This window comes from Rhipicephalus sanguineus, chromosome 5 (genome assembly GCF_013339695.2).
Source record: "Rhipicephalus sanguineus isolate Rsan-2018 chromosome 5, BIME_Rsan_1.4, whole genome shotgun sequence".
Taxonomy (NCBI): Eukaryota; Metazoa; Arthropoda; class Arachnida; order Ixodida; family Ixodidae; genus Rhipicephalus; species Rhipicephalus sanguineus.
Genome location: NC_051180.1, coordinates 145,047,091 through 145,061,684, shown reverse-complemented (window position 1 = coordinate 145,061,684; position 14,594 = coordinate 145,047,091). Strand labels below are relative to the sequence as shown.

General features: G+C 43.3%; 1 protein-coding gene across 1 annotated transcript in view; it reads right to left on the bottom strand.

Moving 5' to 3' along the window:
* Positions 1-14,594, bottom strand: part of LOC119394303 (atrial natriuretic peptide receptor 1-like) — an 83,059-nt gene that overhangs the window by 31,758 nt on the left and 36,707 nt on the right. The window contains exons 7-9 of the mRNA XM_037661593.2: positions 9,888-10,056; positions 3,544-3,693; positions 2,161-2,284 (exon numbers count right to left, since the gene is read on the bottom strand). Coding sequence (XP_037517521.2) covers positions 2,161-2,284; positions 3,544-3,693; positions 9,888-10,056 — 443 coding nt within the window. The remainder of the gene's footprint in view (positions 1-2,160; positions 2,285-3,543; positions 3,694-9,887; positions 10,057-14,594) is intronic.

Sequence of the window (14,594 nt, the reverse complement as noted above, 5' to 3'; positions counted from 1 at the left end):
TTCATGTTTCCACCTGGCACTTATGTTCGTCATACAATCACATCGCGCAATAAGAATTTTGGTGTATATTGAGCGAGCGAAAAGGCCGCGAGTGCACCAGGAGCGTGGTATGTAAATCACGCCATACATGACATGCATATCATGGTTTTCATGTTACCACCTATCACTCATGTTCGTCATACAGTCGGGTCGCGCAATACCAATTTAGGTGTATGTCAATCTAGCGAAACGGCCGCGAACGTACCATGAGCGTGGCATGTAAATTATGACATGCATGTCATGGTTTTCATGTTACTACCTGTTATTCATGTTCTTCACACAGTCACATCGCGCAATACCAGTTTTGGTGTATATCAGTCTAGCGAAACGGCCACGAGTGCGCCATGAGCGTGGCGTGTAAATCATGTCGTACATGTCATGCATGTCATGATTTTCATGTTACCACCTCCCATTTGCGTTCGTCGTACAGTCGCGTCGCGCAATACCAATTTTGGTGTATATCAAGCTAGCAAAACGGCCGCGAATGCACCATGAGCGTGGCATGCAAATCATGACATGCATGTCATGGTTTTCATGTTCTCACCTGTTATTTATGTTCTTCACACAGTCACATCGCGCAATACCAATTTTGGTGTATGTCAGTCTAGCAAAACGGACACGAATGCGCCATGAGCGTGGCGTGTAAATCATGTCGTACATGTCATGCGTGTCATGATTTTCATGTTACCACCTGTCACCTATGTTCGTCATACAGTCGGGTCGGTGATACCAATTTTCTTGTATATCAAGCTACCGAAACGGCCGCGAATGCACTATGAGCGTGGCATGTAAATGATGACATGCATGTCATGGTTTTCATGTTACCACCTGTTATTTATTTTCTTCACACAATCACATCGCGCAATACCAATTTTGGTGTACATCAATCTAACGAAACGGCCACGAGTGCGCCATGAGCGTGGCATAGTGCGCCATGAGCGTGTCGTACATAATATGCATGTCATGATTGTCACGTTACCACGTCTCAATGATGTTCGTCATACAGAAATGTCTCGTCATACCATTTTTCGTATATATCCATTCATTTAAACGGCTGCTAGCGCCCCGTGACCATATCATGTAAATCATGCTGCACATGACATGCGTGTCATGATTTGCACGTTAGGACCTGTCATTATGCTCGTCATGAATTCTTGTCCCGCCATACCAATTTTGATATATATATAAAATTAACGGAACGGCCGCAAGAGCCCCAATGCCGTGGAATGTAAATCACGCGGTTCATGACATGCATGTCATGATTTTCATGTTATGACCTGTCATTTATGTTCGTAATACGGTCATGCTATGCCATACCAATTTTGGCATACATCCGATTAACGAAATAGCCAGGAGAGCACAAAGTTGTAGGCGGCTAGATAGATGGATACGCTCAAAGTCGCAGAAGTTCGCTAAGAAATGCTTCGCATTTAGTAATCCATGAGGCGGCTTGAGGTGCCATTGACCCTCGTGTTACACGGAAGTATCACCGCGCATTGGTAAGGTTGTCAGATTAGCAAGATTGTGCGGAAAATTAATTATTCGATGCAATTTCGTGCAATATAGTTGTACAGCTCCGAAACCGTGGTTCCCCCGCGCTTTTGTAGAAGTCTCTTGGCAAACCTTTGCCTTCAATAACATATGCCATGCTCAAGTTGTCAAGGGTCATTGTGTTCATAAAGATACTTTCATAAAGTATTACAGTAGGGAGATAGAAGTGTGATGATAGAATTAAGCTAATGGCGCAACCCCGGTAGATACAGACTAATTTCGTGAAATTACGGGCAAGAAGATTTTTAACTGGCATTTTTGACACGTCGACCATTAGGACAAACAGGAAGTCGTGAAAGCAGCTGGGGGAGAGCCTTTTGAATGGTTGGTTGTCTTCAGGCCAAACTTCCACCATCAAGCCAGCGTGGACTGACTTGATGTATTTGTGGGAAAATTCTTGGAGGTCGTGCAAGAAAAATTTTGCGAGCAAATAGAAGAGCGCTTTAAGTGACGCTCTTCGTGCTGTACTACTTCATATATTATTTCTGAAGTTTTGTACGCTTCTATAATCAACTTATCCTGCGAGTCGAAAATGTCGTCGCTCTTCAGCATGCTTAGCGTTGCCCTCACCTGCATCGGGTTGCTGTCGGCCGAGAGGGACGTGAATCCGACAATGTCGCTGAAGAAAATCGTTACAGACTCGAATGCTTCTGGCTGCACGTGTGAGCCCTTCTTGAGTTCATCGGCAACGTACCTGCACAATCGAGAAAAGATAAGCGTGTCACGCATCCCGCCGACGCGGAGTTTGTACGAGCGAGTTCTAGAAATTTCAAGTCCTGCGGCGCCATAGCGTGTGAAATGTACTTAGAATCCACTAATAAAGGCGATGTGCATATAATAACAAGTAACATTTTTACAGTTTTGTTTACAACAGCGACAAGCACAGCAGGCAAAAAAATATGCGAGATCTCTTATTCATATTTCTGCTGCACGTTTCAACAAGTTTCGGCGATCTGAAATATGATGCATTCCTTTTTTACCGTTCTAATGTGTGTAAAACACTAATATAGTAATTGCTAGGGTTTTATGTGACAAAACCACATTACGATTATGTGGGACGCCGTAGTGAAGGGCTCCGGAAATTTCGGCTACCTGGCATAGGTGTGCGCAGGGTTCCCCTTCAGGGGAAGCAAAGGTTCATCGTAGCCTCCCCCCCCCCCTATTAAGTCAAAGTATGGGGCAGACTTTGCGCCCCCCCTCCTTTGTGGCTAGGGGGCGGCCGTAGGTGGTGACAAGCAGTGGTGACGAGCAGGACAAGCAGTCCAAGTGGTGAAACTGATCCAGAACTCTTAGAATCGTCGTGTTGCTTTGGTACGCTACACAGAATCACACTTGATATGCAAATTCAGTGGATCGATCGATCGATCGATCGATCGATCGATCAATCAATCAATCAATCAATCAATCAATCAATCAATCAATCAATCAATCAATCAATCAATCAATCAATCAATCAATCAATCAATCAATCAATCAATCAATCAATCAATCAATCAATCAATCAATCAATCAATCAATCAATCTCATGTTTCCTTCAGTAAAGTCCACACTAAACGAGGATGGGTACTATATTCCTTGATCTATTGCTGCCGCGATGGAACTGATGACCGGCAGACTGCATTTGCATATCTACAAATGCTAGTACATACCCGCTAACTATTACGACATAGCAGCTGTGAAGCCATCGCTCAGTACAGTTCACTCTACGTTAAAATGAAGAGCCAGTCAGTATTCCGCGATTTACTGCAGCTGATATATGGCATGAATGGCTACGGATTATGCGCTCTAACGTCTGTCTGACGCTCTGTATATCGGACCATTTTTATTCATAAAGTTGAAGCACTGTTGGTGCTACGTTTGCCTTGCTATGGTCTAGGCACCCCCTTTTAAATAATTAAGAGCACTGTTAACCGGACGCAATTGGCCCTTGCAAGACAGAGCTGCAGTCCTTACTTGGGCAGCAGCTGGTAGAGCAGTTCATCCGTTCGCTTCTTCTCCTCCAGAAGAGACTGCGTTTTCTCCTCGACCAGCGATTCCAAATTGTTGGCGTATTGCTCCATTCGCTGGAGCAAGTTGTCGAAGAAATTCTTGCTCGACAGGCCCCTGCATACAGAGAGGCACGGTAGAAACGCGTCGTTGGGGTGGGTGGGGGAAACGAGTATTCAGAAAAATGGATAAATTGAGCTGATCTACTTTACAGGTAGCCTGACACACGTTATAAATGCACTAATTCTCTTTTCACTGAGTATTAGCGTACTTGGCCAGATTGGAGCGAAGGATTGCAAGTATGGGCGAGAGGTCACAATGAGGAATATCAACGTGTGTACCAGTATAAATGTTACCGATTGTAAGTTTTCGTGAGTGTGACGTGAATTATCAATGCTTTGGTTAGGGCACAATGCCACCTTATCAAAAAAAAAAAAAAACAGTGTCTCCCTGTCTTCTTCTTGACACTATATTTAGGCCTATCGCACCGATAATGCTAGCCGCCACATTGCGAGGCGACAGTAAATTGCAATGGAGAACGTGTCACGCAGGTTTTTCGTGTAGAACTTTATTGTTCCGTGAACTATCCGACATGAAGGTGGAATGAGAGAAATGCGAAATGGAATCCAATATCACTGTCTGCATTCTGCATCGAACGTTGTCTGTGGAATGATGGTATTGTGTACTATAGCATAGTTTCAATATAACCGTACTGTTCGTGAAATGGCAGGCGCGCGCGGCGCCCATTTGAGGAATAGCTTATCTAGGAACGCTTTCCAGGAAATTCCTGTCTAGATATTTAGAACGCACAGCGTTGTTTCTTCTTATCTTTAATAATTTATTCATTTCTGGTGGCAATATATGAAAGCTTGCAGTCGTCACTAGTGATTTTTTTTTATTGGCGTTTCAACAAAGCTTAATGCCTCTCCTCATCGATCAACATCTTGCTTTCAAGTTTGGCGAGGGAGAGTGAGTGACTGTCTACGAGTTTTCGCAGTGCATGGGTAGATAGGTTTTCGAACCTGACACTCGCACGTTGATAATGTTCATGCACAGCGGCATAAACAAAACAACAAAAAATAAAAAATAAAGAAAAAAACTCACAGGGTCTTTTATGCACTCGCCTAAGACGACTCGAATTCGAAAGCCGTCTTCACCTTCTTTTCAGTCCAAGTATTGTCCCCCCCCCTCCCCCCTCTGAAAGCTTTCTGCACCTAATGTGGTTTTGCACTGCCTCCAAGATCGGAGGCATTAAGCGTGCAAGTTTCCAAAACTGTCCCTCCGGACACAGAATGTGGGTACATCTTGCCGCAGTTATAGCGAAGAGGTCGGTTGATGAACTTAAGTGTAGCAGTTTGTAAGGAAAAGGTCAGCGTAACGCCGCATTGGCGTAGCAATTTGTTGTGCGATAGGCACGGAAATGCACGGTAATTTACAATTAATTTCGCTTTGTCGCACGATGATCCACCGGCGCCTCAAGTTTTCAGGTAAATAAGATAAACGCCTGTGGTTGTCGCCACAGAAACGTGTGATCCAACGAAACAGCACTTCTCGAGCATTTATGCTCACTTAAATAGGCGTGCACGCTAAGCGTCATCAAAGGTGCAATAGCTTTCCTCACGCTCTTCATGGGTTTCTTAATACTGGCTTATATTTAAGTAAGGCAAAATATTCTGCGGTTGTTACACACGCGCTGCAAACTGAGTACGTTAATGTAGCCATTCAGTCGGTCATTATGCTGGACTGCACAACGAGAAAGTGAGGAATATCAATGGTGACAACACACAGGTGAATAGTTGCTGTCGACCGACATCATCGGCTAGAAAAACTTAATTTAGATGAAAAAAAAAACCTTGATCCTGCGTGCCCACATAACGCTCAAATAATATTCACACCGTCTAATAATCACTTCTAGCCTTCGTTTAGGCAAACATGTCAAAAGAAAGAAAGAAATGACAATAAAATACATAAACCATAACTTGGTGTGAGCGTCTATTCTGTCGTAATAACATCCCCTTCGGTTTCCTAATATAAGACAAACATGGCGACAGCCATACGGTGCAGCTTGCGTTAAAACAGATAATGTTACGTGAAACCTGCAAGAGAGGATGATACACGCTGATCTTCGTTAAAATCAGCTATTATTTAAGCATATCTAGCTTTGATCAGGAAGTGCAGCCCAGAACGTTAGCTATAGCGTTGGCTTCGATCTCTTAACATGGGAAGGTGAGAGTGGGGAGGGGCTTGTGTGAGATTATAAGAGCTCCACGGTGCCGAAATTGGAAAACGGAAAGTGACGCGGTTTCGTAGTGTCAATATTATTTCAGGAGTTACGTCAAAGGCTTCAATTTCAACGAGTTCGTGCGCACCTTGGCCGTGGAACTTTTGACATGGAACTAAAGGTAATAGATAAGTGCACTTAATATGGTAATATAAAGAATAAAAATCTAGGAGCATACTGATAGGTCACTTTTGGGTGACTTCTTTTTTTCTGTTGAATGCCTTGGCTCGCCGATGTAACATTTACTGCAGCATAGAGAATATTACGCGGGTGTGATGCCTCGCCTCAGAGACCTCATTCCTACAGGGATAAGATGTAAGAACGCCGGTGTACGTCTTGTGCTCTCACCGCAAGTTTGCGCTGAAGTTACAGAGAGCACGAAGGTCACTTCGAAGGTCATGAAGGTCACTGCAGCGGCCGGTTTCGCGAAATGAGCGCGTTGCCAACACACAAATAAGTTACAACTGTGACAGTTGTTAGTTCGCGCTCATCCTGTAGATGTTCTTTCCGTGCGTCCTTTCTGCTCGAGCAGCGCGTTGCGAGTTTCGAGCTGCTTGCCGTTCTTTGGGTGACATTTGTTGCTATAGCATTAATTCCTTCGCCCTTGTGCCGAAACGATGCACAACAAACACTCAACCGCGTCTGTGAAGACACGTTTCACTTTCGTGTTGTACCGATTCCTATATGACAGAGGGATCAGCCATGTTTTTCTTTCCTCTATACATATCAAAATAAAATATATTTACATTCTGTCATGCAGATATGACTGTGACATAAACTGTCTTAGAACAGCTTGAATAGTTCACAGGCCCGTATATAAAAAATACCGGAAAAAATAAATAGTCGGAGCGGTAACAGCATCACGGTAACTAAAAATGATAGAGTGACTCTTCAAAAGTAGCGTACTGCGACAGGGCATCCACAGTAAATAGTGGAATTGTAAATCTCATACTTAGTTATATAAGGTTCAAACTAATTGTTACAATCTGTCTAATAGAAAATTTCAATAGAAGACATTTTTCAGAAATATTCAAATATGATTGTTATCTGGATACCGCTATCTAGAACAAAGTACGCTTAAAAAAACAATATTGAATATACACTTCGCGAGTAGCGAAGTGGTGGAATAACAGTGTCTTCTCCTTCCATTACTCAGAAAATGAATGCTTAACCGTTTTCGCAGAAAGGTGCTCTAAGTGAGTTTACCATTATTAAGTGCTTCTGCGATAGTCATACATATTGGTGCAACGCAACAGCAAAGTTCTACGCGCAGCGAGGTGTAAGTTCATCGCAAGTTGACTCAAGTCCTGTCACGGTAACTGAACGTACTTCTCAGCGTGTCACTCTAGGCTCCGGGACGGTTGGCAGCCTGAACTAATACAGCGTCACAAGTGAGGGCGCATGTAGAGTGAATGACAAATATTATTGCGACTGGAAGTGCCTGTTGAAGTGGTTTGTTTTTCTTCCTTTCTTGTTCATTTTTTCAACCCTGTTGTCGCTTTTTCATCAGCGTTAATTCGTGTGCCAGCCTAGGGTAAACTTCATTCCGACCGTAATGAAATTAGCGGTGAAAGCAACGGCTGCCCCTGAAAAAAAAAAAAAACACGTACCTTCAATCCTTGCGGTTTTGTTTGTAACTTTCTAACTAAACGATGTCCGACACTGCTTGCTCGCGTACACGTGGGTCACCAACAGCTCACTCAGTACGTGAGGCGCTAGCCACTATCCTGCAATCTATGATTAAAGTCTTGTTTCCACAGGAAGAAAAAAAAAAGGCAAAAAAAGTGAGTTTCCCATGCGCAGCGGTGCATATGTGGGACTCAATAACTTCAGCGTTATAAATATTTACGGTGTATGCATATGTAGGGCAAAGTATTACAATATAAAAGAAAACGCACCTAGTGGATTCCCGGTAATTGCATTCCTAGTAGTCACGTTCATATTGATTGATATTGCAGTAAACACAGGCAGGGATAACAAGGCAGAAGCACGAAGTAATAACATCGACGATGACAGCAACTTGCTACCCACCGCGTGTGTTTATTAGAAAGAAAAATAAATAGTGGAGAACAAAGAAAAAGGAGGACTATAGCCTCGAGGGTGTGCTGGCTGTGGGAACCGTGAACGGCCTGCCTAGAGAACTGCTCGTATGATGAGACCACGTGATATGCATGTGCGCTAAGTTAACTGGAGTGTAGTACTGACGGGTGCCTCGGTGGGAGAATGAAAATGAATACACAGTGTTCGCGAATTACTGCGCTCAGTCGATACACGAGGCATTAACGTGATTGCGTCCAGAGCCGTTCAATCAGCTTTGCTGGAAACTCTGGCGACGGCATCGGCTTCCGGGAAGCGAAGCGCAGTAAAGGTCAAGCAAAAGATTAATTTTCATATATGGTATCACTGCTCGCGTTCTCTTACATTAGGTCTATGAACTGGCTTTAATAAAATAGAACGCCGCAAAAATGCACCGATGTGGCTTGTGCGAGCAATGTTAATGGCCTGCCGCTGTAGGTAAGTGTTTTAGATACGATGTAATAAGGCTATCACTGCATGTAATGCCTAAATTAATTCTCGTAATGTTTCTCTCTAAGATACTTACTCTTGAAAAAGATTCAGCAAAGTAAAGTATGGCGTTAAGAGCACACTGGCGATTAATTTCTAGACAATCTAATCTTCTATGCAACTGATATTGCTATACGCTACATGATTTCCCCTGAAATGAACTGAGAAATCAGGCATCAGAAGCGAACATCGCTAGTATTGCATGGCGTCGCCTCTGAAAATGTCGTTCAGGGGCGATACGTATCCCAGAGTTCATGTGGCACCCCCTACACCGTTACTGCCATACGAGAATTTTGAACGCATATGAGGATTTACCAATGTTTTTTAGTATGCATACAGCGAAGTTGTCTCTAGTGTAATAATCGGTTCTGGTCTTCTATGTAATAAAAAAAAGAACTGTTTTACAGCTTGAGCGCATATTTTGCAATCGATGTTAAGCGAAATTCATCGTGAATCGCCTATTTATTAATGTCATAAATGTATTCATAATCTGCCACAGGTATCGTAGGCATAGCAGTTATACGGGCCTTTTCGGTAAATAAGCAACACGTCAAACACCGTGACCTGCACTATGAATGCGGCTGTAGATGATGCACAGCCTCCGGCATCAGCGAACTTTTGATCACGCCGCGTCTGGGATCATTCCACTTTACCATTGCACCATCTAAAGGACCAGGATACGTTCCTGGATAAGAAGTCTATGGAACGTACGCTTCGGATCTCGTTAAAGGAGGTGTACAATGCCTCGCTTCAATAATACGTATGTTTGGTTTACGGACAATATTTAGCGCACGATTCCGTAGACAGCCTACGTTGACAGCTTGGAAGACAGCACGAGCCCTAGTCGCCCGAGTAATGGAACGCGTCTGCATGACGTCTGTGCGACCTGACGCCACCTCGCGTCTACATCAGAAAGCTAAAGAAAACAAACATACTTGTCATTTCTTTTACTTCTTTCGTATTCAAATGCATGAAAAACTAAACGTCTATCTATAGATCCGTAGATGTGGTTGCACATATGCTGCTGTTGTTGTTAAGGGTCATCGAGTCTCTACCGAATACTGATGGTACCGTGAGCACATAAACGCAGTTTGATGTAATTAGTGCAAGCTCTCTGCACTTGCCTATATATACGCTTCCCTGTGGTCTGAAGATTGCAATCTAACCATCTGGCGCATGGGCGATCTCGTTATCTATCTTTCCGCTTTTGCTAGCATTAGTTTTCGTTCCAATGAACCAGCAGCTCGCGCGACCTGGTCGAAGCTGGAACGTTTTAGTTTTAAGGCATTTGTCTCGAAAGAACAATCTGGATTTACGCTCCTCATACCCGAGGTAATCGTTCGTTTGAGTGGCAGTTCGTCAAAGATTTCTCCCTCCTGTGCGGCAGTTACTCAGCGAGCCTTCAACGCCATCAACGGTCAGTCAAAATCTTCGAAGTTTCGCAAAAAAGAAATCGGAAGCTCACTTTGTGATCTTCTTGACGGCGTGCCTGACCTCGGAGATGGTGGGCCTGTCCGTGGGGGCCTCGGCCCAGCAGGCGCGCATGAGGCGCAGCATATCGGCGGGACACTCGTCGGGGGATACCTCGGGACGGAACGGCGGTGTCGTGCCCATCTTCACGCGGTCCAGGATCTCTGAGGCAAGGTTGACAGTAATGCCGCGGTGAAAAGAGTGAAATGCAAGAAACAAGGACCAAAAAATAAACACATGAAGAACTCAGGTTTAATGCTCTGTGCTCATTGTCATTGGATGACAGTTACTGAGTTTCTATGTGATTATAACAATTTTCTTGCGAAAATTAACAAAGTTTCTTGCTATACAGGACGTAAGAATGGGCTTGTTGGTGGTAACACAAGCTCGTCGTCCTGTCGCCACAAGTTTCACCATGTTCCTGCTATACTTTACCTTCTCTAAGAAAAAAACTGTGTGATTAGTGTTAATATGAATAATTGTTTCCAGCTCATTCGAGTCTTGGCAAACACTCTATAAGGGCCTTGAGCAATCGGGGTAGCATACTATGCTGCTTGTGTATGCTGTAGTTTAGGCTGGAAGCGCGGATACGAGGCTGCTTTCTAGACGGGTGAAATTGTCGATGGAACATAAAAGTTGGTCAAGTTGGCTTACGCTATGCAGGATTTTAAGTGTTGAGATTGGACGGTATACACGAACACAGAAGCGAGACACACACCATGGATGGACTACTTGAGCTCTTCGCCTGTGCCTCGCTCTTGCGTTTCTAGCATTTTGTGTACAGTTCATGTGCTACGCTTAAGCGCTAGTCAAGATCGTACTCAGTCAAATATTCATATACGGAGATCCCTCGACCTATAAAATTTTGAAACGGATTGTAAAATGTCGCTCATAGCTCGGCCAGCACTCTTTGTTAGTGATTGCGCAGCACGAAAGATCTAATGATGACGGGGAAACCACAGCGCAAGAGCGAGCAGTGATACTTGTTGCAAACGTTAAGTTCAAGGTTTTCAAACACAGTATGGCGGAGCTAATCCTGTGTGGTTTTTCACTATCACCAGTTTTTCAGTATATATGTGGTAACAAATAGTTAATTTTTGAAATATATTTCAGTTGTTAGGTCTTTACGTTCTGACATTTCCTAAAGCTCAGCGTTCTCATTTGCCGCTGCGCTTTCCACGCTACACTTGTCTGAAGTAGTGGCGGCTCTTATGTGTGTTAAGATTGAAATAACATATCTCTTATTAAGCGTTTGACTGTTGTATGTTTTTCGCCCAGGAATAAATATTAAAAACATGATCGCAAACAAAAAGAAAGAGTAAAGGCGCACATAAACGTTGAATAAGCAACTATAACTATAATTACCTATAACTACATACATTACCATTATACGCTACCTTATCAAGTGTAAATGGTAAGCCCCAGTGAAAATTTATTTCAAGTTACTGGCTGGAATAGTTCGCCTATTTGAGCAACGCAGCACACTCCTTAAAACTTATGAAGGCGAAATGCTATAGCTGCCCGTGTAATGTGCGATCGCAGCGCACGTTAGAGAACTCCGAGTGGTCGAAATGACCCGGAGCTCTTCACTACGACGTCTCTCCTAGCCCAAGTCGCTTTAGAGCATTAAATCCGATGAACCAAACCAAAAACCATCCTTACAACTTACCACTCTTTGTGACCCAAGTGGCAGGATAATAATTTTCTCACATCTATGGCCCTCAATTTTATGCTCGATCGCGCATTGCTAGCAACCTGAAGTATTCGAAGGTTGCTAGGCAAATATCAGTATCTGTGCAGAGTGATGATTCAGTATGGTCCATTTGTTGTTTGAAAGTTTAGAATGTTCGCGTGCCCTTTAAACTTTTCTGAGTTACCCAATCTGAACCAAGAAGGGCTGACAGAATGCGCTATGCGAAAACAAAGCAAAAACGATTTTTTAGTCAATTGTGAACCTCGTTTATCGGGTTTATTTTTCCCAGTGGAAATGTATATATTCACCATGACAATATATATAGCTACATTAAACATTATGTGAGAACGCGTACTGAGAGAAAAATATAAATAATGCGATTAAGTACATGGCTGTGCACAGCATGGGTGCGATTCGTTGTTTGAAATATAGATTGTCGATGCCAGTGCAAACGCAGAAAAAAAAAAGCTGATGACGAGCAGATTTCATGATCAAACTTAGACAGCAGACATCAGAGACAGGCGATGTCATCACCCTTTGTATCTTTCTTATTCACTGGAAAGATGTATTACTGCGCATGTTTCGAGCAGCAGCATTTGCACTGTCTCGTGCGTAAATGTGTGGCAAAAAGCAAAGGAAACTGAAAGGAAATATATTGAAGTCCGACCTGCGCAGTCATCTTCATGCTACGTTCGTTGCTTTACGTGCTGTTTGAGTAACCAGAGAGAATATCCTCTCTAGTGACGCAGACGCTTAGTGTAGAGCGATACCAACCTAATATCTCCAACGTTTTTTGTGCCGTCGTACCGGCTGCTGCATTCCCTAAAATATTAAAGTGTCCCGGCATCCACTGAAAGGAGCGCTGCGTACCGCACTTGTTGTGCCTTTGTAACCTATCCAAGTGGCTCATCATTACTTAAGAGCGGTAATTAAATTGATATTCTGTCTGATAACACAAAGTGGTGTGTGGGGAACGTTGAAATCTACGTACATTCCGGTTTCAAGAACGGCAATTATTAACTTAATTAGAGATGGAAAATCGAGCACTACTGAGCTGTTGCTGACGACCTAGCACAAGGAATGTTAAGGGGACATACATTGTTTGCACACGTCTTGCATTTACTTACTCATGGAAATAAGCTTAAAAACCTGAAAACCTGAAATGCTAACAAAGGCTGAGCATTTTTTCCAACACCTCCTTCTACTGAATATGAGTCAAAGAGCTGCTGGATATGAGTAACCAGCAATCAGGGATCCTGCTGAATCGTAAAAGATACGTCTGGGGCTAATTGGTTGTTCAGTGATGTTGCTTCTCTATGCATGCTGTTTCATTCACAAATGAGTCTCGCACATTATCAAACCCTTACTACATGAAAACAGTCTTGGCTACAGTCGTACACTGCGTCACCAAGAATAGCTGGCAGCGCCACAACGTTTATCTTTGCGCGAAACGCGGACGACAGGCAAGGGTCACGTTGCAAATATGGGACGACGTATCGCAGACGTCCTCCAAATGCGCTCCCCGTCACAATAAGCTGATATGACAGTTTCGCGTTGGCGCAGAACAGCAGAAATACATCACCGCCGATACGAACGCGCATGTACATAATAAGCTTGTTATCGGAGCAGAAAATGTGACGTAAGCTTGACCCTAGGCAAGAACACTGTAATAATAATTTCTATAGGGAAGTTAAATAGAGATCTCGATGGAAACACGTCTGGCCAGGATGAAACATGGCAAAAGAAAGGAAGCACACCGACTAAATAAAAGGGAAAGACGTTTCGAACAACGCTTCTGTACGGAAGCCGAAACCTCTTTTATTTGGTCGCTGTGCGTTCTTTCTCAATAACATCTAGGGTTCTCCGTGCAATAATCACTACATGAAGCACACCATAGGGAGGGAATGAAAGGAAGCTGAGCTAGTTGGCAAGGATTCATGGTAAGAAAATGTAGGGACGTGCGAATACGGACTCAAGAGAGAAGTCACGACAACACGAACGCTGACTATCAACTGAACAGGTGCACAGCGGCCCCAAAATAAAGTAGAAAAGAAATGCTTATCTGCGCAAGGAAGGGGCGACACCTATCAGTCCAGCACACGTGGGCGTCTACGTGAGAGACAACTGTTCACCGCCGTTGTGCTCTTTTTCAGTTGATAGCGTTTTTGTCGTCATGACTTCTCTCTTGTGTCCGTGCTCGCATGCCTACCTCTTTTTTTATCATAATGAGGGACTGCGGAGTAATTCTGGCCACCTGGAGCTCTTTAACGTGCACGTAAATCGAAGTACACGGGTGTTTATTGGATTTCGCCCCCATCGAAATGCGGCCACCGTGTCCGGGATTCAATCTCACGACCTGAAGCTTAGCAGCGCGACACCGCTGTCTGCTAGACTACCACGGTGGGCGGCAAGAATAAACCACGGTGTTTAGGCTTTGTTGGTTTCTTTACTCAAAAAATTAGCGTAGCTTCCACTGGAGGTGCAATGCTAAAGAGACGGCGGAGCTGATGGGCACCTATGTAGTTCCGGCTTTTGCTGTTTTGCAAAGTTTTGCAAATTTTCTCTTTCTTTCTTCCTCTATTTCTTCTTTCTTCTTTCGGTATTTTCTGCCCCTTTTCTCTGTTTATTTCTATTTATTTATTTACTTCTCTCTCTCTCTATTTCATTCTCTCTCTCTTCCTCTTTCATCCCTTTCTTTCTCTCTTTCTCTCTCTTTATTTCGCGCTTGCTTCCTCCTTCTTTCCATCCTTTTCTGTCTCCGTCTTCCAGTCCCTTTCTTTGATTTTCTTTCTTTCTTTCTTTCTTTCTTTCTTTCTTTCTTTCTTTCTTTCTTTCTTTCTTTCTTTTCTTTCTTTCTTTCCTTCTTTCTTTTCTTCTTTCTTTTCTTCTTTCTTTCTTTCTTTCTTTCTTTCCTTCTTTCTTTCTTTCTTTTTTTCTTTCTTTCTTTCTTTCCTTCTTTCTTTCTTTCTTTTTTTCTTTCTTTCTTTCTTTCTTTCTTTCTTTCTTTCT